Source organism: Sciurus carolinensis, chromosome 2 (assembly GCF_902686445.1).
Source record: "Sciurus carolinensis chromosome 2, mSciCar1.2, whole genome shotgun sequence".
NCBI lineage: Eukaryota > Metazoa > Chordata > Mammalia > Rodentia > Sciuridae > Sciurus > Sciurus carolinensis.
This window is the reverse complement of record NC_062214.1, coordinates 53,780,375-53,807,582: the sequence shown is the minus strand read 5'-3', so window position 1 is coordinate 53,807,582 and position 27,208 is coordinate 53,780,375. Positions and strand designations below refer to the sequence as shown.

The following is a 27,208-nucleotide window of genomic DNA, read 5'->3' as shown; positions in this document are numbered from 1 at the left end:
GGGATAGGGGGAGACACAAGACATATACCTAGAAGAGTTCCAGCCTCCCAGGGATGGGGGTCACTAATGGAATTGGTTGGGTTTGTGTAAGTGCTGGACCGGTAGCCTAGGGGGTCAGTGTGGAGGTGGTGCTGCCACAAGGGACCTGGTTCTCAGGCTCCCTTGGCTCCTGTAAATCTAGCTCAAGCTCCCAAACAGCATGCCTGGCTCCCCATCCCAGGGGCTGCTTCTGGGAATCTTCCTCATTGGCAAAATCAGAGGGGAGCAAGGAAGGAGTGTGGGCGGGAAGCTGGGGTCGTGGAGTCCCCTTCGGTGGTTCTGTTTCAAGTCTCCCTTCGGTTCTGTTTCAAAGACAGCGCTTCCCGCCTCCCCGGGCTCTTCGCTGCGACGCCACAACAGTCGTCGTCGGGTGGCTGAGGGACCCGGCGCCGGCCCCTCCAGGGCAGGCCGTGGCGGGTCGGCGGGGGAGGGACAGCAGCAGGTGACAGCGCGGCCTCGGGCTATAAATAGGGGCGCGTCGCCGCAGGCGGCAGCGGCCGGCGACTGGGCTGGAGGCCGGCTGGAGGGCGGGCAGGGCGGCGGCGCCATGGGGTCGCGGAGGGCCCCCAGTCGCGGCTGGGGCCTGGGAGGGCGGGCGGGAACGGGGGCGGACGGCGAGGACGACGGGCCGGTGTGGACCCCGAGTCCGGCCAGCCGCAGCTACCTGCTCAGCGTGCGGCCCGAAACCAGGTGAGTGGCGCCGAGGGGTCGGGCCGCTGGGGCAGGGCTCGACTGGGGCGGGCGAGGCTCAGGGTATCGACTGCCCCCCACGCCGGCCCGGGGCTGCTCAGCCTTGGAGACCTGGGTGGGGCCCGCACCCTCGAGCACGGTCAGCCCAAAGTCCAAGTCTTGGGGACAGGGACAGGCCAGAATGGCCCCTCATGGCTCCTCCTGACCCCGAGGACCTCAGGCCTCTGGCAACTTAGAGGCCCAAGAGAGGGGAAAGGCCCTATTTGGGGGGATTTTGCAGGGCCTGAAGGTTTTCTTTATCTCCCAACCCCACATGCGGCTACTCCCTGGACTGGATTCCACAGTTAGCGATAAGGAAAATCAGAGTGGCTGAAATTCCTCTCTGTTGGAAGGGAGGGGGAGAGCACTGGGAGCAGGGAAGAGGGACATGGGGACTCCCCTGAGTGGGACCTGCTTAGCTCAGGATGGAGGACATTGACCAGGAAGAAACCTTGTAATAAGTAAGAGTCCTCCTCTGAGCCCAGGGCACTGATCTTCTTCCAAGGATCTATGTCAGGGCTGGTGAGATGAAGAGGTGGAATCAAGGGTTGGTTTCTATCTGGGATACCAAGGATACCTGAAGCTCTGAGGGAGCCAATTGCCCTGCCCTGTTGGGGGTCGGGTGAGATGACAAGGGAGGGGTAGAACTGATGGACCCTTCACTGGTCTTTCCAGAGTTAGAGTGTGGAGGCTTTGTTTTAGGAGGAGGCTGCCCATAGATATAAGGACACATAGACAATCCACAAGCATACAGGCACCCAGAGGTACACAGACCCATAAGGATACTTGCATTGCCATGAAGACAGACACTTCCTGCCCACTGTGGGCAACTAAGTTTTGTTCCACTCTGGAGCCTGTTTTCCAAAGGGAAATGTGATGGTTTGGCTATTGGGATGGGTGTTGTTTCCTAGTTAGAATTTGTTGTGTATTATGCAGAAAACAGACTTTCCTCTGAGACACTGTTTAGAGATCTCTTGTTCTCCTTTCATAAAAGAGCATAAAAACAGACATCAAGGACGTTCAGGAAAAGTCCTGGGCACTTCCTCTTGGATTGACTGAGTCCTATTGACCTTGGAGTTGGAAAAGTTCAAATGTAATCGGAACCTGTTTCTGCATAAAACGCGTCAAATGGTGTCACATGTCTGGGGCAGGGCCGAGGGCTCCTGTTAGTGACTGAGTCAGACTTGAGAAGGCCCCTGGCTGCCAGGAAAGAATGCCCCTTCCTCTTAAGTACTGTCTTTACTTAAACGCAGGAATGAAATGTGGTCATTTGTTCTGGTCTTTAATGAAGGAGATTCCCTGTGGGGGCCTCACACTTGTCACAGTGACTTGTCTGGGCTTTTAAAATTTTTTATTTTTCAGTACTGAGGATTGAAGCCAGGGGTGCTCTACCACTGAGTCACATCCCCAACCCTTTTATTTTTTATTTTGATACAGGTCTCCCTAAATTGCCCAGGCTGAGATCTCCTGCCTCAGCCTCCAGAGACACTGGGATATAGGTGTGCACCACCACACCTGGCTTGTCTGGGCTTGTGTCATCTGCTTCTGGCCTTTGCCAATACCAGTGCACCAAGGAGAAAGAAAACAGGATTCTTCTTAAGCAGTAATCAGGAAGGGAAGGAAGGGTGGCTCAAAAACCATGCAGATTGGAGAGGGCTGTTGGGAACAAGGCTGGAGAGTGGACACAGGGCTGCTGTCTGGCTGGGCAGTTGTGTGATGAACCTTTTCACTCTACGTCTGATGAACTCAAAGTAGTGTGCCAGCCAGAGAGCAACAGGTGGAAGGAAGTGGCAGTCTCAAGACCCCTTGAACCTGAAGGGGATGCTCTTAAAAGGAGTCTCTTCTTTTCTTTTTCCAGTCCTGAGGATTGAACCCAGAACCTTACACATGCTGGGCAATTGCTGTACCACTGAGCTATATCCCCACACCCAAAAAGAGTCTCCTCTCTTTTAGAGGGACAGGACAGGAGCAATGGGAGAGAGGGTTTTGCAGTCTTGGATTTTGGACTATTTTGCTCCTGTAGTTTTTCGTTTCTTGCCAACTGGACACAGGCCCCTTCCCGCCCCACTCCCCCTTCACAAGCTCTGTGGGACAAGGGGAGAGAGACTTGTTTGGTCTTTGGAAAAGTCTTTGACCACAAAGGGGAGAATGTGGATGGGGATGCACTAGGGAAGGCCAGCTGGAGGAGGCACTCACAGAGTCTGCTATCCCTCAGAACAGCCTGACTGCCTGTGGGGATGGGCAGAAGGCCCAAGGGAGAAAGGGGGTCCTTTGAGGAACTTGTTAGCTGTATCTGGCTCCAGTCCAGCTGAGCCTTGACTATCACAGGGTCCTGCTGACTGTAAGACAAAGTTCTGTCCCCACTCATTCTTGACTCCACTCAACTGGGTCTACCTTGAGACCCAACATTTTCTGGGAGTATTTTTACACAAATCGGTCATGGAGCTCTTGAGGCATTATTCACAAGGGCCCTGGTAAGAATAGACTCTCCCTGGGAGCCTATAGACAGTTGGGCAATGACTGAGACTGTAGAAGCCTTGGTCCCCTGTCCAGAACCTATGCATATCTTACTGCCCTTTACCCCAAGGCCCTTGGAGGGGTTTCCCGTTCAATGTCAGCGCAAGGATATTTACAGGGCTCACTGAGGTTAGAGGTGTGCAGAGGGTTCCACCAAGCTGTCTGGACTGAAAGACCAAGCCTCTTCAGTCACCCAGCCTGTAGGACCTCGCCCCTGTAGGAAAGTGGGGTATGGATAGCTAAAGTAGGATAAGGAGTGGAAGCACTTATGATAAACTTGATTTTATGTGACATACAGAAGTTTCATTTCAGACAAGATTGGGCATATTCAGGGTGGTACAGCTGTAGGTAGAAGTTTCATTTCATTTCATGGAGGCCCTGATCCTGGTGGACTCAGAGGAATAGCAAAACTCTCATGTTATTATAGATAGCTCTGAAACAAGCTCTGCTGCTCTTTAGGGTTAGTATATTTAGGGAAACTGAGGCATCAGACTAGGACTTTCCAAGCACCTTTTTGTCCCAGAATACATGAAATACAGAAAGAATGGCAGGCCCTCAGTTTCCATGACACTCCTGGTTCCCTCCCCAGCTCTACTTTTCTCCTTTATGCAGAAACCTTTCTTTCCTGGGCCTTGAATTTCCATTCTGTAACATGAAAGTGACATGAAAAATTCTTTAAATAAAGTCTTTCTGCCCCAATAATTGATTTCTCTGATTCTGAACTCCTCAGAGACAGCAAATGTGGAGCTTCCTGGCTGGGCCAGAGCCCTGCGTCTTGCCCAGTCAGTGGGGGTCCTGGCAGGTCTTCCACCTTCTGAAGGAGTTCCATCAGCCCAGGATTCCTCCTGACCTAACACTTAAGAGCAATTCCTGGAGAAAGCGGGACCTGGGGCCAGGAAGCAGGGGTTTATAAGTAGCATGGAGAGAGCTGGCGGGAGGGCTCACTTTTCTAGTTCAGTTCCTTGCCCATGTGCAGCTAGAACTTGTCATTTTCTTCTCCAATTTAGAAAGCTGACTCTCCCCCTCTCCTTCCCAGGGAAGACATCCAAACCTAAAGGAGAGATATCTCATTTCTAAAGAGAGAGACAAAGGAAGTTTTTGGACAAGGAAAGGATGGAGTTGGCCAGTGCCTCGGAACCAGGGAAGTTCGCCCACACAGCCTCCAGAGGATTTTCAGGGCTCTGAGCAAAGGCAGCTGCCCTCTTGTTCTTCTTTCCATCTTTTCTGGAGCAGCAGCTCCCTCTTGGGGACAGGACCCTTCCTGTTTGACAGATGTATTCTTAACTCTTCTTTCCCCTCCCTGTCTTCTTTCCCCTCCTCTTCCTTTCTCTCTCCCTTTCCCTCTCTCTTTTCAGAAAACATGGGTTAAATACCTGCTGTTTGTCTGGCTCTGTGCTAGGAGCTACAGAAACTACAAAAAGAACTAGATTTGATGGCTGGGTGGGTAGGACTTGAACAGAAAGGAGAGAGGACTTTCAGGGCTGAGAGAACAAAAGTGTGTCCATTGGCATAGACACAACCATGCCAATCAGGGACAGGTCTGACTGCATGGAACCTGAGTTCCATTGGGAAGCAGAGAGAACCATAGTTGTAGTGGGACTGAGAGCAGATCAAGGAGGGCCTTAAATGCTGAGTCAAGGAGTTGAGTCTCAATATCATGTTGATCCTGCAGCATTTTGTTAAGAGGTGGAGTTTGATATGAGGGGTTAAGGAGGAAGAAGATTGAGGTGATCAAACATGGAACCTGAGGATCTAGATCAGAGCCCAACAGTAGGAACAGAGAGAAAAGAAGAAAGGTCAAGAATTATTAACTTATTAGATTTGAGGCATGGAAGAAAGAGCAGTCTAAGAGGGCATGTTTTGACCTTAGGAATCTGAGAGAATGCTGGTGGTATCCACAACTCCAGGAGTATTGGAGGGAAGCCAGGTTTTAGGGAACAGGATGAGTGTTTTTGTTTTGTTTAGTTTTGTTTTGGTGGTACTGAGGATAAAACCCTGGGTCACTCTACCACATCCCCATCCCTTTAATTTTTTTAGGAATTGAACCTGGGGGTACTTAACCACTGATCTACATTTCCAGCCTTTTTTATTCTTTTTTTTTTTTTTTGAGACAGGGTCTCCTTAAGCTGCCTTCTGAGTTGCTAGAATTGCAAGTCTGTGCCACCATGCCCAGCTAAGATAATTTATTTATGACCACAAAACCAAACTCATGCCAGGCACAGTGGTGCACACCTGTAATCCCAGCTATTCCAGAAGTTGAGGCAGGAGAATCACAAGTTCAAGGGTAGCCCAGGAAGTTTAGTGAGATCTAGTCTCAATAAAAAAAATAAAGGTGTGACTGGCTCAGTGCTAGAGCAACCTTGGGTTTAATCCCTAGTATAAAGAGAGAGAGAGAGAGAGAGAGAGAGGAAAACAAAAACAAAAACAAGAAGCACACATGGGCTCAGGCTGCATGCAATCTTAGAGCTTTCTTATGGTTAGAGATATAGATCACAATTGCCGTTGTACAGGCTGGGTTGTCAATAAAGAAGGGAGAACTTCTCAGCAGCTGGAGGGGATATGAACGGGTGACCTTGACCATCTCCCAAGGAGCTGAGATTCAGGGCTCCCCTGAAGATATTGGTGTTAAAAAAGGTGGAGGGAAAGGTGAAAGTTGGGCAGCCCTGTGTGGGGCCTCTTCCCTCAGTCCCCAACCAGGCCCTGGTTAATGCCCCAGGCAGGAGGGTGATCAGCACCTCAAGGCTGGAGGGGCCTCGTGTTGATCTGAGCAAGCTGGGTCCCCTGGGGCTCCTGCAGGATTAACTGCTTTGTTTTTCTCTTCTTCTTCACTCTTCCAGCTGGTTTGCCTTGCTCTTTAACCAACTTTAACATATTAATGGTGGGTGTTCTCCAAGCCACCTGTTTTCTTCCCAGCTTGTGAGGGGAATTTCCAGGATCAGAGGCCCTCCCTCCCAAAAGGTGGAGAGTGGAAGCAGGAGCTGCCCCCAGCCTGGTGTGCTGAGGGGTAGGGAATGGTCATAAGGCTCCCTCTGGGGCAGAGCCCCAGGCACACCTTTCTCTCAGCACAGCCCCAAGGGCCTCCTTCCTTCTAACCATTTTCCTGAATTCTGCTGCCTTTAACCAGCTCTCAGTTTCAGATACATTGGTGTCCAGTGGTGAGGCCACTTGCTAACTGGAGCAAGCCAACTAAGACAGCTGGTCCCTTTTAATAGAAAGGCCTCCAGGCCCCAGATGGTGACCGATTAATACTTTGCGACTGTTGTTGATTTTGCCTCATCCTCTCCTTGCTTTTTCGGCCTAATGATTCCATTTGCTGTTTTTGCTTAGCTTATCAAGCAACCGGTTGTCTCACCCCAGCTCTGGAAGGTAAATGCACATTGCGTTACATTTCTTGGACTGCTTTTTTCTTGGGTCTTGGCCTTAAGGGGCCACTGGGTGACTGCTCGTGCACTAACCAGACTGCATGGGTTGAGGGGAGGGTGGGGGGGTGAGAGGGTACTCACGTGAGCATGGACAGGGACCAGAGTTGATGCTTGCATGGGCCATTTGAAAGGGGCACAGGGACCCAGGAATAGACCTATGGGTGGGGCCCTCAGTTGCCTGCAGTGACCTCTCTTTGCCTTTGGGACAAACGCCCAGGAAACAGAGCAGGGAGCCACCAGTCACATGACCAACCTCTTCCCCATCCTAGGTTTTCATGGTTTTTGTAACCACATATCTAGGTTCAACACCTTATTTCATCTTCTAATCATGGTTCCTGCCTCTAACATTTATTTTTTCCCACACAGTCCCTTAAGTTCTTCTTTCAACTCCTCTTTCTTTGATTTTTTTCCTTTTCTTTGACTCCTCTCCACTCCTGCAACTGGGAACTCCGTGAGATCAGAGAATATCATAAAACTGTATTTCTGCATTAGCTTGTTCTCAGCCTGCTGCAGAACCAGGGCAGGCCTTGAATAAGCCCATGGTTGATGTTTACTTGTGTAAAGACTGTCTGTCCTCTTGCCTCCCAAGCTGGGGACAACTCTCTACCCCTGGCTAAACTGTTACCATCACAGTGGGAACATTTTCTGGCTACTTCCCACCCCTTGGGCCCCATCCCAGAATCGAGAAGATTTAGGGAGAGTTGGCTACTTTTTCATGATATGGGAAATTTTCTGAATAACTACCTGATTTCTAAATAGCTAACCATGTCTACAGGTATGATTAGTGCCTACTAAGCACATGGTCCTTGATGGGAATGAACATCAAAGACTGTTCAGGGTCAGAAGGGGAGTATATCCCAACTAATTCAAAGTGCTGAAAGAGAGAGGACCTGGGGTTTATTCAAAGCAAGGTACATACCAAATCTAAGACAAGATTAGGTTCCATTGAACATCATGAAAACTTAACGATTCTGGTGTTCTTTGGACAGTGAGTGATGTCCTTATGAAGTCATGGAATTGAGAGGACTCAGAAGTGTCAGGGTTGGAAAGACCATTTCCAGATGTGCATGGACCTCCTGGCTTTCTAGGAGACCTAATAGAGCATACTCAGTCCATGCACATCTGAATGGTTTGGAGGATAGGAACAGGAAACTGTAGACATTCAGCAGAACATGACAGTGTATACAGTGGGTCTCCCTTTCCCCACAGATGCATCCCAAGCCCATTTCCCTAAAGGAAGGGCTTTTTAGCCACACTTTGAGGAGTTACCTGTGGTTTTCCAAAATAAGCTATTTTATAATGTAGCTTAGGTCCTTGTGTGAAAACTTGAAGAAAAGTGTTCTTTTCCATTCAAAATGAGTCTAGCATGAGCACTTTCTTTGCAAGTTTTCTTGAAGAAGTTTCCTTGTTTATTCACTAATCCAATGGCGGAAATGATTTTCTTAGACTTGCCCAAGCAGCTTTCTACCTAAGAGCTTAAGCAGAATATTGGATCCAGGCTCCTTCACAGATGAGGTAGGATACAAACTGTGTAGGGAGGTCATAATTAGGGATGTTTTGAATTAGTCACAGAACCATAGATCTTGGATTACATTTGACCTGGAAGTTTCTACAAAGTGTTAATGGAAGCTTGGTATTTTCCCAGTCAGAAATTGCTATCAGTATGGCAACAGCAAGAAACATTTTCAGATGTTAATGTTTCCTGAGTATTCAGGGAGTTGAGAGCTTTGGTCTCAAAGGACACTATGTTTGAGTGACTTAAAAGGAACCAAAAGAAACTTATTGGGCAGGTGAGTTCTAGACAAGAGGGTGCTGCGGAGAGTGTTCAGAATGTATCAACTGCAGACCCAGCTCAGTGCAGGTGTGTGAAAGGTCAGGATCCCTATCCTCCGTGGATTTTTTTTGGGGAAAGGCTCCTGTCAGTTCCCTGAATGCCCATTTGTCTGTGGAGAAACCACAGTAGACCCCCATCAGTCCCGAAGTCTTTCTTGATTTGAGACACTCTTCCCGGGGCTCAACCTTTCTCCTCAAACTCAAGTCCAGAATAACATTAGTAGAAAAGATACACGGAATATAGAGGCTCTCCCTGCTGAGTACCATCCTGGTTGCTTGTGCTCCCACAAACTCTCACACTATCCCTGATGGAGAGTCATGGACAGATGAGCGTAGCCCCTGGGGGACCACCTCTTCCTCTGAGGCCTGGAAAAAGGCACCTTTGAATGGTTCGTCTTTCTCCATGGTTCCCCTGCTCTGTCCACTCTTCCTCCTCACTGTCCCTGCTGCTCACAGAGGGTGTGTGCCTGGGAGGGGTGGGGGGCCGGGCACAGCTTGAGCACCACACCACCTGTCTATGTGGTTGCGCTTCATGCCTGGGAACGCACTGTCTCTTTGCTGGCCCATGAAAGGGGTTGGCACTATGGTTTGGTTTGCTTCCTGTGTCCAGGAACGAGTGGACTGTAAGCCCTGAGCATTGTTGGTGAGTTTGTTCTGGACTTAGTAAGCCCAAGGGTCCCCCTGAATTCTGGGAGATGGACTGTCACAGGGGACTAAGGGCCCCTGGCTTTTGCAGGAACGACCCTATTTGTGGCTTGGCAGTCCTGCTGGTTGGTCCTGGATCTGCTGGCCCTGTTTTCACTTTAGCATGTGGTGTCCAGGGATGGAGCAGAGACCCACAGCTGGCTTTCCAGTGCTGGTCCAAGGCTCTGTTTTGGAACCAGGAGCCTACAGGCAGCAGCCTGCCTATTGTTGACGGGTGTGGGTCAAGATTCCATCCAAACCCTTGGTACCATCCCTATCCCAACCTGGCCAAGAGGTCCAGGCTTCCTTGAAGAAAGACTTGCCCCAGGGCTGGAACTTTGGCCATAGGATGACAGACAGACATGGTAAGATAAGCTGCCCTGGACAAGTTCAGGCTTTGGTAACTTTCCTGGGGGAGGGCTGCTCTGAATAACTCTTTGCCTTTCCTAGGAGCACCTTCTGCTCCATCATTGCTCAGCTAACAGAGGAGACCCAGCCACTATTCGAGACCACACTCAAGTCCCGGGCTGTGTCCGAAGACAGCGACGTCAGGTTCACCTGCATTGTCACAGGTAATGAGACTGTCTGTATGCTCCATGCCAGGGCCTCTGCATGGAGTGGGGTCCAGGGTGGCTGGGAGGACACGCATGGTGGGGTGATGGATCATGTGTACAAAACTGTGCAAGTTGACCTTTGCTTTCTAGCTTTGTCTCCAGTTTAATCTCCCTGTGTGGGTCGGTATTCCTTTCTCCTCCCCTTCTGGAGCCCCATATTTACACTGCTCTTCTTTAAAATTCGTCCTCAGTAAAGGTTCCTCACCCTCATGCATACTTACATCCCTGATGAGTTGATCTTTGAAGCCATCTCTCTGAAAGTCCCATTTTACAGTTGAGTGGTTTGTGGTTTGCCGGGATCAAGCCTGAGAGGCAATGATGTGGTGATTCTGACTGCAGATCCTAGAGGCAAACTGCCTGACTTGGAGTCCTGGCTTGACTCCTGTCTAGTATATGGTATTAAGCAGCTTATATCACCTCTTAGCTGCTTCATCTGTAAAGTGGGAACAATAATACAACGAACTTCATAGGGTTGTGAGACTGAGTTAATACAAAGCATTTGGAACAGTACCTGGCATACAAGAAAGTACCGTACAAGTGTTAGGAATTAAGACTATAGTAGTTTGTATTTCACTGAGCTCCACTGTGGATTTGGAGTAACTTTGGCAAAATAGGAAGCGGAGTGATACACCTTGGAAGGGGAAAGTGGGAACTGGGAGTGCTGGGAAGCTGGCTGCAGGCATCATTCCCTCCCCACATTGCCCCGCACAGCCTACATTGCAGGGCCTGACCTGCCCCTAGCCTGTAGGATATCCACTCCCATGGGTACCTACCCCTCCCAGCTACACAGCACCAGGTCAAGGGACCCCGTCCCAGCTGCTTCTGAGAGCCCATTTTTTTCAGCTAGTCAAGGGCATAGATGATTTCCACTCTGGGGTGTTCATCTACCTGACCCAGATCAACAGCTTCTTTGGGATTGGGATTCCCAAGGACAGTTCTCCCCCTTCCCTAGAGCCCTGCAGCACCAGGCTGAGAACACTGTGCTCCAGGGACAGAGTTGCCTGGATCCCCTATCTGGGGCCTGCACGGTGCATTTTGCAACATTTGTCTGTTTCCATTGTCGTTGAATTCTTGCAAAACCCTGTAAAGGAAGTGCTATTATTAGTAAGTTTTGCAGAGTTGGAAACTGGCTAGGTGACCTGTCTAGTCTCACAAGACTGGTGAGGAGGAAGTCCTGCTTTTGCTCTCTGCCGTGTCTATGCCTGCATCTCCTGTGCCACTGTGGCACTAACAGTTTACTAGAAAAATTTGGTTCTTTCACCACTTCATGGTTTCTTCTCTATTTAGGACATTAATAATCCCTATTTTAAAAAAAAATTAAATTTTATCAAATTAATGCATGCATGTAGTTTAAGGCTTTAAATTATACTAAAAAGCATTACCAAAATATAACAGTTCATGCCTCCCACCAATTTGTCTTCCTGGAAGCAACCATTTGCAGCTTTTAACTGACTCTTCCCACCTGTGCTGAGTAATAAGTGAGTACTTCTAACTCTTGAATCTTCTTTGTGTGTGTGTGTGCGTTTGCGTGCGTGTGTGACTGGGAATTGTACCCAGGGGTGCTCTACCATTAAACTCTGTCCCCAGCTCCTTTTATATTTTATTTTGAGATAGGGTCTTGCAGTTTGCCAGGTTGGCAAATTTGCCATCCTCCTGCCTTAGCCTCCTGAATAGCTGGGACTACAGGAGTAAGACATTGTACCTGGCCAGAAATTAGCTTTTCTATTTTCATTTTCCTCTGTTTCCCTTCACTTATCTTTTCCATATAGTTACAATGTGATTTTTGCTTAAATTAATATTTACTGTTTGCCTTATTATGCCTTTGTGATATGATTCATAACTGAACATTGTTGTACATAATGTTATACTGTAATAGTGTACTATGTTATAATTACACTATTATATATACATTGTATTTATAATGTATACGAGCATGTGTATTTAACATAATAATTATATATATGTTGTATACTTTAATCATACTGTAGGTAATTATATTTCCTCTGTTTTTCCTGCAATTAGTGCTTCCCTTAGTTTTTTTTTTTTTTTGAGCAGGGGTGCTACCAGGGATTGAAATCAGGGGCACTCGACCACTAAGCCATATCCCCAGCCTTATTTTGTATTTTATTTGGAGACAGGGTCTCACTGAGTTGCTTAGCACCTCGCTTTCGCCGAGGCTGGCCTTGCATTTGTGATCCTCCTGCCTCAGCCTCCAGAGCCTCTGGGATTACAGGCATGTGTGTCCAGCTTTCCTAAGTTTTTTATTTGTTTAGTTTTTTGGTATTTCTAATGTTCTTTGTTTGTTTGTTTTTGCTTTTTTTTACTGGGGCTTGAACCTGAGGACATGAGTTAAATCCCCATCCCTTTTTTTTTTTGTGGTGGTGGTGCTACGGATTGAACCTAGGGCCTTGTGCATGCTGGGCAAGCACTCTACCAACTGAGTTATACTCCAGTGCCCCCATCCCTTTTTATTTTTTATTTTGAGACATGATCTCACAAAGTTGCTGAGGCTGGCCTTGAACTTGTGATCCTCTTGCCTCAGCCTCCTGAGTAGCTGGGGTTATGGTATGCACCACAACTCCCAGCTTTTTTATTTGATGGTGGGAGGTGTTGTGGTCTCAGTATGTTGCTTAGGTTGACCTCAAACTCCAGGGTAGGTGCATGCCCAGCAGCTAATTTTTCTTATACTTCCTAATAAACTTTAAAAAAATTATATATATACACACACACACATATATATGTATATGTATATGTATATATACTCACATATATATGTATATATATAAATATAAATAAACTTTACATGGACACAATACCTTTATTTTTATTTATTTATCTTTTTATGTGGTGCTGAGGCTTGAACCCAGAGTCTCACACGTGCTAGGCAAGCGCTCCACCACTGAACCACAACCCAGCCCCTTTTTTTATTAAAACATATTTTTTTATAACTTTGTTTTCTCTTTTTATATGGTGCTGAGGATGAACCCAGTGCCTCACATGCCCTAATAGCCTTTTAATACAATGTTCCAGCAGGTTAATGCTGTCAGTTATCTGTCAGTTACTTTCCTTAAAGATCTCTAGTCTTCTTTTATCTGAACTTTTATCTGACCAGTCCTGATACACAACTGTTACCCTGAGTCTTCCCTTTGCTTTTTTCCTGTGTTTGACTCAGCTTTCTGGATTGCATGTCTTCCTCTTTCTTAGTTTTTAAATTTAAAATTTCTTTTTGTGGTACCAGGAATTGAATATAGTGCCTTGTACATTGTAGGCAAGTACTCTACCACTGAGCTGTGTCTCCAGTCCTTTTTATTTTGTTTTGAGTTGTTTTTGTCACTGAGTTGCCCCGGCTGACCTCAAATTTGTGATCCTCATGCCTGAGGCTCCCAGGTCACTGGAAATACAGGAATTGGCACTGTCCCCAGCATTGGTTTAGTCTCTTGCTTTATTGAAGTACTCCCTCCAGTAGTTTTGTTGGGTCCTGAATATGCTGTAGAAGCATATTCAGCAAGTAGAAGGTGTTGTAATGGTAAGTTCTGGGCCTGACTCTCCTTGGAATCAGTCTGCACCATTGTGTGTCTCCTGCACTGTTGTCACTTAGCATCTCTGTTCACTTCTCTGTTGTATAATAGAAAAAAAAAGTAGGAATACTTTTAGTATTCTACATTTTTCTCTCTTTTGATTACATTCTGATTTTGGTAGCTTCCTAGAAATAGTTCATGGGAAGTAAATGTTGGACTCATGTGTAAAAATGTCTCTTTTTACTACTTTATGCTTGGTTGAGAGTTTGGCTGACTGAAGAATTCTAAGTTGAAGATAATTTTGCTTCAGAATTTTAAAGACACTGCCCTGTTGTCCTCTTGCTTCCAATATTGCTGCTCAGAGTGGGAAGACAGTTTGCTCCTAATTCATTGCATGTGACTGTTTTCTCTTTCTGGAAGCTTGTATGAGTGTTGTATTTCATAATGATGTATTTTGATATGGGTCTTTTCATCCTGGGACACGCTTGGATGCTTTTAGTTGGAAACTGAGAACCTTTAGTTCTTGGAAATGTGGGATTGTTTTGATGTTGATAATGTTGATTTCCTTTTATTTATTTATTTTGATTGTACTGGGGATGGACTCTATGGCCTTGCACATGCTAGGCAAGCACTCTACCACTGAACTACATCCCCAGCCCCTTGATGTTGATTTCTTACTCCTCTTTTCTGTGTTCTTCTCTTTGGAAATCTACTCCTGTGGACTTACTCTTCTTATTATTATTATTTTATTTTTAAATTTTATTTATTTATTTATTTGCTGCTGGGGGTGGAACCCAGAGCCCTGCACATGCTAGGAAACTGTTCTACAACAGAGCTACACCCCCAGCCCTGTCCTCTTGTTTTCTTATCCTTTCTTCTTTCATCTATCTTTTGTTCTACTTTCTGGGAGATTTCCTCTGGTGTTTTTGTTGTTGTCGTTGTCGTAGTTGTTTTGGTTTTGCTTTTGGTTTTTGGTACTGGGGATTTATCCCAGGGATGCTTTACCACTGAGCTATTTCCCTGTCCTTTTAAAAAAAAATTAATTTTGAGACAGGGTCTTGCTAGGTTGCTGAAGGTCTCTCCAAGTTGCCAAGGCTGGCCTCAAACTTTCAATTCTCTTACAGTCCTGCATAACCACACTAGGCCCATCTGCCTTTTTACCTAGGAGCTTTTTGCCTGGCAAATTCCTTTTCCCCTTTCAAGGTCCAGCTCAAAGGCTAATCCCCTGGAAAGTAATCTCCAGCACTTCCAAGGGGGCCCTGCTCCATCCTCCATGGCACAGTTTGTTCATATTTCTCTCCTGTCTCCAAGAAGATCATGAGATCTGCAAGGACAGGTCACCCCCCTGACACATCGTGCCTCTCTGGAGCTGGTACAAAGAAAATGTTCAGTGCTGGATGACCACAGTGAACCTTGACTTGTGCTGATGTCAAAATCAGTATCTTCTCTGCTTTCCACATTGTCTAATTACCTCAGCTGTGGCTTCTGTGCTGTGGTAACAGCAGCTGCTCTGGGGACTGGAGACCACTCAAGAGGAGCAAGCACCAGGGATAGCTCCCCCCTCTCTCCTGTCCTTTGAAGTCATGAACTCTGAGAGCAGTGTGGTGATGCCAGAAATTCATCTGGCGTATATAATCTTGGGTCATTATATTGAATACTCCCAATGTCATTATGGACTAAGCTTTTTCCTGTTTCAAGCCCAAGCCAAGTAAGCAAACTATTTATTTATTTGTTTGTTTGTTTATTTATGTAGGTCTTGGGATCAAACCCAGGGCCTTATGCATGCTAGGTAAGCACCCTACCACTGACCTACATCCCCACCGCTTTTTAAATTTTGAGGTAAAGCCTTGCTAAATTGCTGAGGCTGGCCTCAAACTTGCAATGTTCTTGTCTCAGCCCTGCTGAGAAGCCGGGATTACAGGCACATGCCATCACACCTGGCCAGGAGAAAACTTTTATACCCATATCTTGTGACCATCAACCAGGGCCTTCTGCCCTGGAGCACCTCTCTGCTAAGGTCTACATTACTACCAATTGAGACTGTACAGTTCTAAGGTTCTGGCTATATGTCATATCCATCCCTGTGTCCATTATTGTACTTTCCCCTTGTGGGGATGTATGTATGTCCCCACATACATCCAAAATCTCAGGTTATTGCTGAGAGCGGGCAGTGCACATCTGTAATTGCAGCAACTCAGGTAGTCCAAGGCAGGAAGATTCCAAGTTCAAGGCCAACCTGGGTAATTTAGATACAAAATACAAAATCAAAAGGGCTAGGGATGTAACTCAGTGTTAAAGTACCCCTGGGTTCAATTCCCTGCACTAAAAACAAAAACAAAACAAAAAACAGTGATGACAACAATAAACTCAGGTTGCCTGAGTTTTACGTAGCAGATTAGAAAAGTGGTCTCTGTCCCTACCATGGTATACCATAAACAAACCTTTTCCAACTAGCAAGGAGAAAATTAGACCACAGGACAGGGGATGGGGAGGAGGGTACTGAAGGCTCCGAGAACTAAGGAAACAAGATTAGAAATTGGTTCTCCCCAGCCTGGAGAGGTGGTTGGTGGCCAGATCTGTGGCTGGGCCTGGCCTCTGTGTGAGACTGTTGTGCTGCTCCTGGCTTCTCTCTGTGGAGATAGAGTGACCGCATGTGCCTCTCCTCCCCCAACCAGGGCATTCCCTAAACAAAGCTGGGACACGTGAGCCCACCAGGGCACCGCAGGCAAAGGTGATGCTTTCCTCGTGGTCAGGACCTAGTATCGGTGAGGGAGAGTCATCTGTGCTGGGGTTCCTGCTGGTTGACTTGGGAGGAATGCCCTTGGGGGCCTGGAGAAGGGACTTAAAGTTCTGTAGGTTCTTCCCTCCCAGAGTGGACAGATAGGGAGCTAGTGGGTCTTGTCTGACCTTCTGACTCCTGGCTCCTTCAGAGGCCCTCTGGCTGGAGTGCTGCTGTCTTCCTTGAGCCTGCCCACCTCTGCCCGGCTTGGTGGCCTCCTTCCTCCACTCTCCTCAACCCTCGATGGTTCCGTGTTGGGATGTGTGTGTGTGTGTGCATGCAAGTGCACATATGTTGGAGTGGGATGAGGAAGCATCAGCAGTAGGCAGGCTGGACTGAGGGATGGAGACTTTAGGAAGAATCGAAGTTCCAGAATGAGTCTTTTTTAGAGAAACATATTTACTATGGCTGCTGTGAGCAAAAACTCATATGTTGATCTAAGAAACCCCATTGGAAAGAGCACTGGAAAAAGAAAAAGGAAACCTGGGGCTATGTCACATGCTCCCGTGTGACTCTGCATGTTACTTAGCTTCTCTGAGCCTCATTTTCCTTTTGTGTAAAGTAGGGATTAAAACACCTGCCATTTTATAGCAGAGAGAGATTTGAATTCTGGCTCTTTTGCTTACTAGCTAGATGACTTGGGGCAGGAGCTTTAATTTCATGAGCCTTGATGTCCTCTTCCTTAAATTGAGGGTTTGTAAAAGTGAATTCCTCATTGAATTTTTGTGAGAATAACATAATACACAAAAAGTACCAGTCCTGGAGGCACACACCTGTAATACCAGTGATTCAGGAAGCCGAGGCAGGAAGATTCCAAGTTCAAGGCCAGGCTTGGCACAACTTAGCCAGACCCTGTCTCAAAATTAAAAATTTTTAAAAAGGGTTGGGGATGTAGCTCCTGGGTTAAAAAATAAAATCCTGAATACGTGAAAAGCATTCATCTCAGTACCTGGCACACAGTAAGTCTTCAGTAAATGTGAAGAGTTATTTGCACAGAGTTATTCTGAGGTCCAAATGAAATCATGTATTGAAATTTCTTTGAAAACTCTAAATATCCATATCTTTTTCTTCTTCTGAATCTGAACTTCTCCAAACCAGTAACCACTGGGGTGAGACTGCAGATCTCTGAGTTGGCTTCCCCAGGCAAACCTGCTGGCTGTGAAACAGAGATCACGGGTGTGAAAGGGCAGAGGGAGGGCCACATGCTCAAGTACCAGCATGGCACTCCAGCCCAGAGCCAAATGTGTGTGTGCACACACCTTCCTGTAAGCACACACGTGAGAGCATGCATGTGTGAGCAGCTGGGAGCAAAGCACCCAGAGCCCTCATGCTTTTGTGTGTTTCAGAATATAGTTCACATTATCTGGGGACAAGGCAGTGTTTTTTTCCCACATAAATTTTCTTCCAAGCATAATGTCACTATGAAGCCCTAAGCTGTCAGGTTGACCTGCACTTTGTATATCGGCACAAGAGGACAGCTTGTGGGATGAGGGCCCACAGTGGGGCTGGGCAGTTCATTCAACATCCCTCTCCTTGCCTCACACTGCCCACTCCCCTAGCTTGTCTGGATTTAGATGCCCTGGAGGCTAAGGCTGTGCTGGGCAGGTCATGGGGGCAGGGAGACTGAGCTGGGCCCTTGCAGGGATGAGATCATCCCAAGGGATGGTGAGGACACCTGTGCTGGCCCTGGACACACACACAGTGATGTAACCAGGGGCTTTAGCTCACAGTGGAAACATGGGGCTCACTTTACAGCCAGGGCTGCCTGGAGTTTATCCTGGCTGAGCCAGCTGCAGCTTGCCTCCCTGCTCCTGTACACAGTTCCTCAGAGTGCCCTTTGCTTTCCCCCTCACACTCTGTTGCTGTCAGTTTTTTGTCAAGCATGCCCTTCCCATCCACTTCTTGTTTGCTCACTCATTTACTTGCTTATCCAACAGGTTTTTATTAAGTAACTACTATGTACCAGACACCGTGTTAGGTTAACCAGGTTAGATTCCTCCCCACATGGGGCCTGAGACTAGCAGGAGAAAGAGACAAGGAAATAGTCTATTACAATAGTGTGATTAGTTATAAAGGAGAAGTGCAGGTGGTGTTAGAACTGAGTGGAGGTGCTGAACCCACATTGTCTGAAATTCTGCCCATTCTTTAAGTCTAATTCAAATGCTACTCACTTCAAAAGCCTTCCCCGAATTCCCAGCTAGAGGTGATTGCTCCCTTCTTTGCACCCTGAGTTCTTTGTACAGTGCTTATGTATTCATCTATAAATATTTAATGAGTGTTGATTCCATATCAGGTGCTATTCTAGGAACTGGGGACACAGTGGTGAATAACACAGATAAGTCCCTGCTGTCATAGAGCTGATATTCCACAGGAGATGGGGGGAAGTGTTGGGCAGGATACTCATAACCTAACAAACTCATAGTGTGTTTCAGGTAGTAATGTGTTCTCTGAAGACAAACATTAACAGGGATCAGAGATGTGTGCAGTGGTGCACACCTATAATTCCAGTTACTTGGGAGGCTGAGGCAGGTGGATTGCAAGTTCAAGGCCAACCTAGGAAACTTAGCAAGACCTTATTTCAAAATAAAAATAAAAACGTCTGGGGAGGTAGTTCAGAGGTAGAATACTCTTGGGTTCAATCCCTAGTACTGACCAAAAAAAAAAAAAAAAAAAAAAAAAAAAAAAAAAAATGGTGGGGTGGATAGGAAGTTCTGGGGAAAGATTTTGCCCAGGGCATAGGGAAGGCCTCTGTGAGAAGGTAACATGGGAACAGAAACCTGGGGAAATTGAGACATGATGCTTTTTTTGTATGTGTGGTAAGAAATGGGGAGAGTGGTAGGAGATGAGGCCACTGCAGTACTAGGGCCCAGACCAGAAAAGCTTGGGTGATACTGGAGCTGTTGGGTTTTGAGCAGAGGTATGCTGTGAACTGACTCTATTTCAAAAGATTAATTCTGGTTGTTGTGCTGAGAATGAGCTGAAAAGAGGTCAGCTTGGGAGTGGTGAGATCAGCTGAGGGAGTTATTGCAGAAATCCAAATGTGAGATGATGGTGTTGTGGACCACACTAAGGCTGGGTGGGGAATGGCAAGAGGGGATCTCACTTGGGATCTATTTTAAAGGGAGGGCCGATGGGATTGTCTAAGGGAGTAGATGTGAGCAAAAGAAAGGAATAGAAAAAGCATCAGTGGGGTGTGGTGGCACATGCCTATAATTCCCAGCAGCTTGGGAGGCTGAGGTAGGAGGATCACAAATTCAAGGCCAGCCTATGCAATTTAGTGAGGCCCTAAGCAACTTAGTGAGAAATAAAATAAAAAATAAAAAGGGCTGGGGATGTAGCTCAATGGTAGAGCACCCCTGGGTTCAAGTCCTAGTACTGCCAAAAAAAAAGAAAAAATAAGAAAAAAATGTGTCTATACTTGATATCTTCACTTCCCCTCCTCCAACCAGGCTTTTCACTCATCACTGTTTCTGAATTGCTCTTGCCAAAGTCACCCATTTGGCATTACTGAATATGATGGACAATTCTTATGCCTACCATAAGGGCTACATACACAGTCCCTTTTTTAAAAAAATATTTATTAGTTGTAGATGAACACAATACCTTTATTTGTTTTTTTATGTGGTGCTCAAACCCAGTGCCTCACACATGCTAGGCAAGCACTCTACCACTGAGATATACCTCCAGCCCCTTGGCCCTTTTATTTTGAGACAGGGTTTCCCTAAGTTGCCCAGGCTGGCCTTCAACCTGGGATCCTCCTGCCTCAGCCTCCCCAGTTACTGAGATTATAGGCACCCAGTTAATAGACAACTCTTTTAAATGATTTTGCTGTAAAGGAGAAAGCAGAGAAATGGGGGCAGGCGCTAAGGAGGATTTGGGGCCAAAGCAAGTTCTTTTTAAAGAACACGCTTTAGCAGGCTTGTATGTGGACAGGAATGATGTTATAAAGAGGAAAAGTTGGATGATGCAGGAGAGAGCAGGAATGATTGTTGGAGAGATGGCCTTGATTGGTGAGAGGAGGGGGAGTTCAGTGAGGGACCACTTTTGATAGAAGTGTGGTTTATCCACAGACGGTAGGGAAGGCAGAGCACCTGCAGTTGCCAGGCACATTGCCCCTGTGTGTGGGCACATGTCTTATCTTTTCTAGTGGAAGATACAAAGTCCCTGGGTTACATGCTTGTGTGTGTTTGTTTAAGTGAATGAATGTTAGGAGTCTTTGATTTCTAACAAGTGATGCTAATCAGTTGGATGTAGCTCAAGAAATGAAGCAGAATTCATTGGTTAGGTTGTGTTCAGACAGGGAATGGAACCAATATTTGGAAGCAGTATTTGGAAGTTTTTGCCTCCTTCCTCTGATTCTATCCTGAATGTCAATTTTATTTTCCCATCACACTGCAGACCAGCTTTATCTACTTCTTAGTTCATGAGATTGTATTTATAGACACAATGGTAGACTGTTTTTTGGTTCTATTTCTCAAATCCTAGGTCAAAAGATTGGATTCGATTAGCTCTTTTGATGTCTATTACTGGGTCAATCAGCTGTGGTCAAGTGGGCAAGAGACATTTGACTGTAACAGTTGAGATCTCTTCCCTGCAGGTGGCTAGGTGTCCCCAGAGAAGAGGGGCTGGGTAGACACCTCAGTTGGTCTCACGTCAGTGACTGACTGGGTAGGTAGGTGTAGATGGGTGTATAGGTGGGTGATGAATGAATGAACGAATGGATGGACAGATGGATGTTTAAGTTGTGTTGTCAAATAATGCAGCCCAGGAACTTGGAATAAAAAGAGGAGGACTCTTGGCACTGATGGTAGTAGTGGGGTTTTGGGGAGACTGCTGAGGATGAAGCCCTTACTATAATTGAGGATATAGAATGGACCAAATAGAAAGAAAGCTTATTACTACCAGTCAACGATTTTTGGAAATTCTTCACTCTCCTTTCTACATGAAGCTAGAAAGTTTCTCCTTCATATTTTCCTTTTGGCTCAAAGTAGAAATGTTTTCAGCTTTCATAGGTTTTTCTAATTTTTAAAAATAAGCTGAGTCACACAAGGGGCCCTGTACTTCCAGCAGGCCTGGGGCAGGAGGTCCTATCCAGTCTCTTCAGGTGCTCTCGGGGAGCTAAGTCCTCCTTTTTGCTCCTCCCACTATTTTGGAACTCACTTTCCTGCAACCCAATCTGCTTCCTTCTCAGGATACCCAGAACCAGAGGTGACTTGGTACAAGGATGACACAGAACTGGACCGCTATTGTGGTTTGCCAAAATACGAGATCACCCATCAGGGCAACCGTCACACACTGCAGCTATACAGGTGAGAGACAGTGGCCTATTCTGCCCTCTCTGCCCTCCTGAGGGTCCTGTGCCTGGATTGTGCCCTCAGAGATGGAGCAGGCTGGGTGGAGGTGCCCAGGCACTATCTGGAATGAGAGGCAGGTTCTGCCATTGAGTTGAACCACCTGGATAACTGTGTCTATCTGCCAGTGCCTGGGATCTCCTAAGGCCAGGGTGGGAGTATTTTTGACAGCCACAGAGCTGAGTGCAATCAGAGGAGATCCTGACACACATTTTCCATGAGGTCAGCAGCCAAAAAAAGCAACTCTGTCATCATTACTTCACAAGGGGCTCTGCTGGTCACCTGCTTCTGAAGGGAGCTCTCCTGAGCCCCAAGTTTAATCCTTTCTGGGACAGCATGAACTTGGTCAGCTGCCACCCTCTTGTGGCCTCAGTTTCCTCAACTGAGGGTGTGGAATGTGGTGATGTCTAAGGTGGGATGTGGCACTTAGGGCAGGTCTGGCGATGGGGAGGGGGCGCATGCTCAGCTCTGGAAGGTTCTGGCTGTGGGGAGTAGGGGGACTGTCACCTCCCAGGAGGGAAAGGGGTGGCACTTCATGCTCTTACCTCTAGGTGTCGAGAAGAAGATGCTGCCATCTACCAGGCCTCTGCCCGGAACTCCAAGGGCATTGTGTCCTGCTCAGGGGTCCTGGAGGTGGGCACCATGACAGAGTACAAGATCCACCAGCGCTGGTTCGCCAAGTTGAAGCGCAAGGCTGCAGCCAAGTTGCGGGAGATTGAGCAGAACTGGAAGCATGGGAAGGATGCTGTGGACGAGGCGGACACCCTGCGCAAGCTTAGCCCTGACCGTTTCCAGCGAAAGCGGCGGCTGAGCGGGGCTGAAGTGCCAGTGTCTGCAGCCCCAACTAGGGAGGCTGAGGATGGGACCTCGGCAGCTTGGCAGGAGGGAGAGGGTGAATCTGCTCAGCTTCCGGGTCTGGGTCTAATCAACAGTTTTGCTCCTGGAGAGGTGCCCACCAATGGGGAACCTGCCCCTGAGAATGGGGAGGATGGGGAGCATGGCTTGCTGACATACATCTGTGAGGCCATGGAGCTGGGGCCTCAGAGAGCCCCCCAAAAGGAGTCTGGGGCCAAGAAGAAAAGAAAAGATGAGGAATCTAAGCCAGATCTGCGGAAGCCAGAATTAGAGAAGGCAGCCCGAAGCCACCACTCTTCAGAAAACTGTGTCCCCAGTTCAAACAAGCCTGATTCCTGTGGGACACAGGGTCCCATGGACACAGAAGAGGTTCAGACCCATCCCAGAGGCAGGGTGGCACGGGGACCTGGATCTTCTGGAAAAGATAGCACCAGGCAGCCAGCCTCTACTGTGGGCACTCAAGACAAGGCCCAGGATGCCTCTGCTCCAGCCCGTTCCCAGACACCAGCCCCTGTCCCAACCCCAGGAGCAGACCAGGAGGTGTATTTCTCCCTGAAGGACATGTACATGGAGAGCTCTCAAGCTGTCAGGCCTCAGGGGAAGGAGGAGTCCCCACCCCCAAGTGTCAGGGCACCTGGAGACAGTTCCTTGGGAAAGGTACCCAACAAGGCAAGAGGTGAGGGGGGGTCTGCCACCGCTGGTCAGCCTACACCCTCCTTGACTCCCCAGCCAGCTAGGCCTTTCAACAGGAAGAGATTTGCCCCTCCGAAGCCCAAAAGTGAGCCCACCACTGACAGCAAGCCCATTTCTTCTTCGAGTCAAGTTCCAGAATGCGGGACCCAGAACTTAGGGAAGGCCCCTTCTCAGGCCTCTGCCCAGGTGCCGACACCCCCTGCCCGCCGGAGACATGGCACCCGGGACAGCCCTTTGCAGGGGCGAGCAGGCCACAGGACTCCAGGAGAGGTAAGTGTGGGTCTTGGGTACTTGGAGGCTGCTCTGGGAAGCTGACCTCATGGAAACTCTTGCTGTAACAGCTTGGCAGCCAGTGAGCAGTGGGCTATTTATAGAAGGGGGTGGGGAGGCAATGGAGTGCCAACCAGGAGCAGGGGACCATAGGCATGGACCTTGCTCAGCCAGTCTCCACTTGCCACACATGTAGACAACACAACTCGACTGTGTTTTTCTCTTCTGAGAGGGTGGGAACGCACAGCCAAGGGGACTGTGCCCCAGAAAGCCGAAGGAAGACATTCTCTGGGGAGGAATGGGCCAGTGGAGAGGTGTTTTTTAATTTTTTTTTTTGTTGTTGTTGTTTGATTGGTTTTTTCCTATGGGGAAGACTAGCAGCAGAAGTGTGTTGGAGTGTGTGGCAGGTCCCGCCTGACCTGGATGCTCATTAGATTTTTTTGAATGTCTGGGACATGCTGATTTAATATGGGCTCACCTAAGGTTTTAGAGTCAGGTATACACCTGGCTCCTTACCATGTTGTGATTTTGGGCTAGTCATAAAACAATAACAATACGAACTTCACAGGGCTTTTGTGAGAACTGGGGTGCTTAGCCTGGCACATTAAGAACTAAATAAATAGCAATTTGTATAAAAATAGTAATATGCTGGAGTACCATCAGTTTCTGGGGAGCAGGTAGGCAACAGAGGAAAGATGAGATTTTGAATGAAGTGCAGGGATATTGCGGTATCCACTTGTTAAGGGCAGAGGCAAATGGGTGTAGACACTATGGAGCTGGAGGAACAGGACTGAAAAGATTAACAGTAGGGTCAGTGTTTTATTTTCCAGGGGCAGAGGGAGGGCAGGACCTCCCAGGGGATTAGGGGGACAGTGTTGTACAGCATGACAGAGAGAAGACAATATTTCTTATGAGTTTCAAGAGTGAGGGTGGTATAAATAAAATAGATTGGAACTTAATTATCTATCTGTTTATTTGTTCAATTAGTGGTACTAGGAATGGAAACTAGGGCTTCTTGCATGCTGGGCAAGCAGTCTACCACTGAGCTCTGTCCTCAGCCCTTTTTATTTTATTTTTAAAATTTGTTTGTTTATTTATTTAACTTCTTGATATTAGGAATTGAACCCGAGGTGCTTGGCCACTGAGCCACATCCCTAGAACTTTTTGTTTTGAAACAGGGTAGCTGAGGGCCTCACTAATTTGTAGAGGCTAGCTTTGAACTCATGATCCTCCTTCCTCAGGCTCCTGAGCCACTGGGATTACAGGCATGTGCCACCACGCCAGCTCTTTTTATTTCATTTTAAGACAGGGTCTTGCTAAGTTTTGAGGCTGGCCTCAAATTTGTGATACTCATGTCTCAGCCTCCCAAGTAACTGGAATTACAGGCATGTGGAGACATATTTATACTAAGAAATATCAGTTGCTTATCTGAAATTCCAGTTTAATTGGGTGTCCTGTATTTCTTTTTACTAAATCTGGCAACCATAAGTGGAAAAGCTGCCTCTTAAAGGGAGACAGCTTCTGATTTTGGCAGAAACTAAGGTAGACTTTTTCTAGGGGTAGAGGAAGCAGGAGTCCTGGGCTGGGGAAATGGAGGCTTTCTGAAGAACAGGAAGAACACTGGGCAGAAGTGTTTCACAAGGGTATGGGCAGAGGACAGATGGTTTCTTGGAACAGTGAAGAGAAACACAAGAGGGACAAGCTGACGTAGCACCTCCAGGAGGGCAAAGGGAAAAGAGTGCTTGGTGGAGATTAGGGAGAGCCCAGGTTCAAGGGTGACCAGGGACATGTTTTATTTCAGTGGGTGCTAGGGTCAGACTGTGGAAACAGTAGCTCAGAGGGCTTTAAAGTGAGGCAAACCTCAAGGACCTCAGACTAGCCTCTGAACTCTATTCCTTACTTGACTGCTTAATGCTTGATCTCAGGTAATTTGTGATACTGGTATGCTAAATTCTTGGTGGCCCAGGAAAGCTTGCTGGGACTGCTCCACATGCCTGACTGCCTACATGTTGGACAGCAGGCCTTTCTGGAAAGATGGCTCTTGTAGGCCCTTAGGGAGTTCATTTAGGAAGTGACCGGGCTGACTGCCAAGTCTGTGTGCAAATCTGATTTCACTGCCTACGGTATGGGGATCCCCACAGCAGGACGGCTGCATCCTCCAGGCAGGACAGAGTGGGATGTGCCAGTCCTACCCTTCTCAGGTCGGGGAGGGAAGGGGCAGTGCAGGCACCTGAGAGGTTGAATTGATTTCATTGCTTCTGCAAAACCTTATGTGGTTTTAATTTTTTAAAATTAATTAACTAATGAAAAAAATTTTTTGTTACCAGGGATTGAACAGGGCATTTAACCGCTCAGCCACATCCCCAGCCTCCTTTTTAGTTTTTATTTTGAAAAAGGGTCTTGCTAAGTTGCTTAGGGCCTCACTAAATTGCTAAGACTGGCCTTGAACTTGTGATCCTCCTGCCTCAGTCTTCCAAGATGCTGGGATTACAGGCATGCATCACCATGCCCAGAAATTTTTATTTTATTTTTTTATTTAAAAAGTTTTATTTGAAATATACCATACACATGAAAAATATATTTAATGTAGATGAATATTTTTAAGTTGTTGCTTTTTTAGTGAATAAATTTGTTTTTTCATATTTTTATCCTACCAAATTAAAAAAAAATTTAAGCCAGGCATGATGGGGCACACGTAATTCTGTAATTCCAGTAATTTGGGAGGCTGAGGCAATAGGATCCCAAGTTTGAGAACAGCCTGGGCCACTTAGTGAGATCCTGTCTCAAAATAAAAAAATTAAAAGGGCTGGAGATGTAGTCTGGTGGTACAGCACCCCTGGGCTTAATCTTCGGTACAAATGATTTTTTTTTAAATCTTATTTTTCTGCTTATAAGAGAACTATATGATCATAAAGGAAAATATGGGAGAAGTGTTGGGCTTGTGGCTCAGTGGTAGAGCACTTGCCTAGCATGTGTGAGGCACTGGGTTTGATTCTCAGCACCACATATAAATAAAATAAAGGTCCATCGACAACTTAAAAAAAAAGGAAGAAGAAAGAAAGAAAATATGGGAGAAACCCCTAAAAATTCTAAGGAGAAAGTAAAATTCACCTATCCAGAGAGAGCCATTATCCAAGAAATGGTGGGATATCATGATGTATCTACCACTCTCTACTATATACAGTTTTATTATTGTTTAATTTGTAAAATTTAATTTTCACTGTTACTCTGATTTAATTTTATATCATTCTTCCTTCTCATTTTGTGAGCATTTCACTAAGGTTTCCAAATACTTTTTTTTTTTCAGTTGTAGAGGTACACAATACCTTTATTTTATTCATTTATTTATATGCAGTGCTGAGGATGGAACCCAGTGCCTCACACATGTTAGGCAAGCGCTCTACCACTAAGCCACAAACCCAGCCCTCTAAATACTTTTTAATGACTATAATCTTTTTTTTAATTTTTATTTTTCGGTGGTACTAGGGATTGAACCCAGGGGCACTTCACCACTGAACCACATCCCCAGCTCTTGATATTTTTTATTTTGAGACAGGGTCTCACTGAGTTGCTTAGGGCTTTGCTAAGTTGCTGAGGCTGGCTTTGAGCTTGAAATTCTCTTGCCTCAACCTCCAGAGTTGCAGGGATCACAGGCAGGTTCCACCATACCCAGCCTTTTCTTTATATCTTTATGTTCACCATTTTAACAAAATTTTATTTTTTAAAAAGTGATGAATTACTTTTAATGCGATTATAAAGCCAATTAAATCCTTTCTTGAATAACTAAAGGAAGACTTGAAATTTTTTATGTATATATTTTTACTGTGCTTGGAATTAATTCAGGGCTTCTACCACTGAACTATATACTTCCAGTCCAAGATTTCCTTTTTTTTTTTTCTTTTTA

General features: G+C 46.6%; 1 protein-coding gene across 1 annotated transcript in view; it reads left to right on the top strand.

Moving 5' to 3' along the window:
* The first annotated feature begins 571 nt into the window (after positions 1–571).
* Alpk3 (alpha kinase 3) overlaps positions 572–27,208 on the top strand; it is a 58,919-nt gene continuing 32,282 nt past the window's right edge. The window contains exons 1-5 of the mRNA XM_047538830.1: positions 572–729; positions 6,613–6,651; positions 9,675–9,796; positions 21,327–21,444; positions 22,038–23,304. Of these exons, the coding sequence (XP_047394786.1) occupies positions 587–729; positions 6,613–6,651; positions 9,675–9,796; positions 21,327–21,444; positions 22,038–23,304 (1,689 nt within the window). The 5' untranslated portion in view covers positions 572–586. The remainder of the gene's footprint in view (positions 730–6,612; positions 6,652–9,674; positions 9,797–21,326; positions 21,445–22,037; positions 23,305–27,208) is intronic.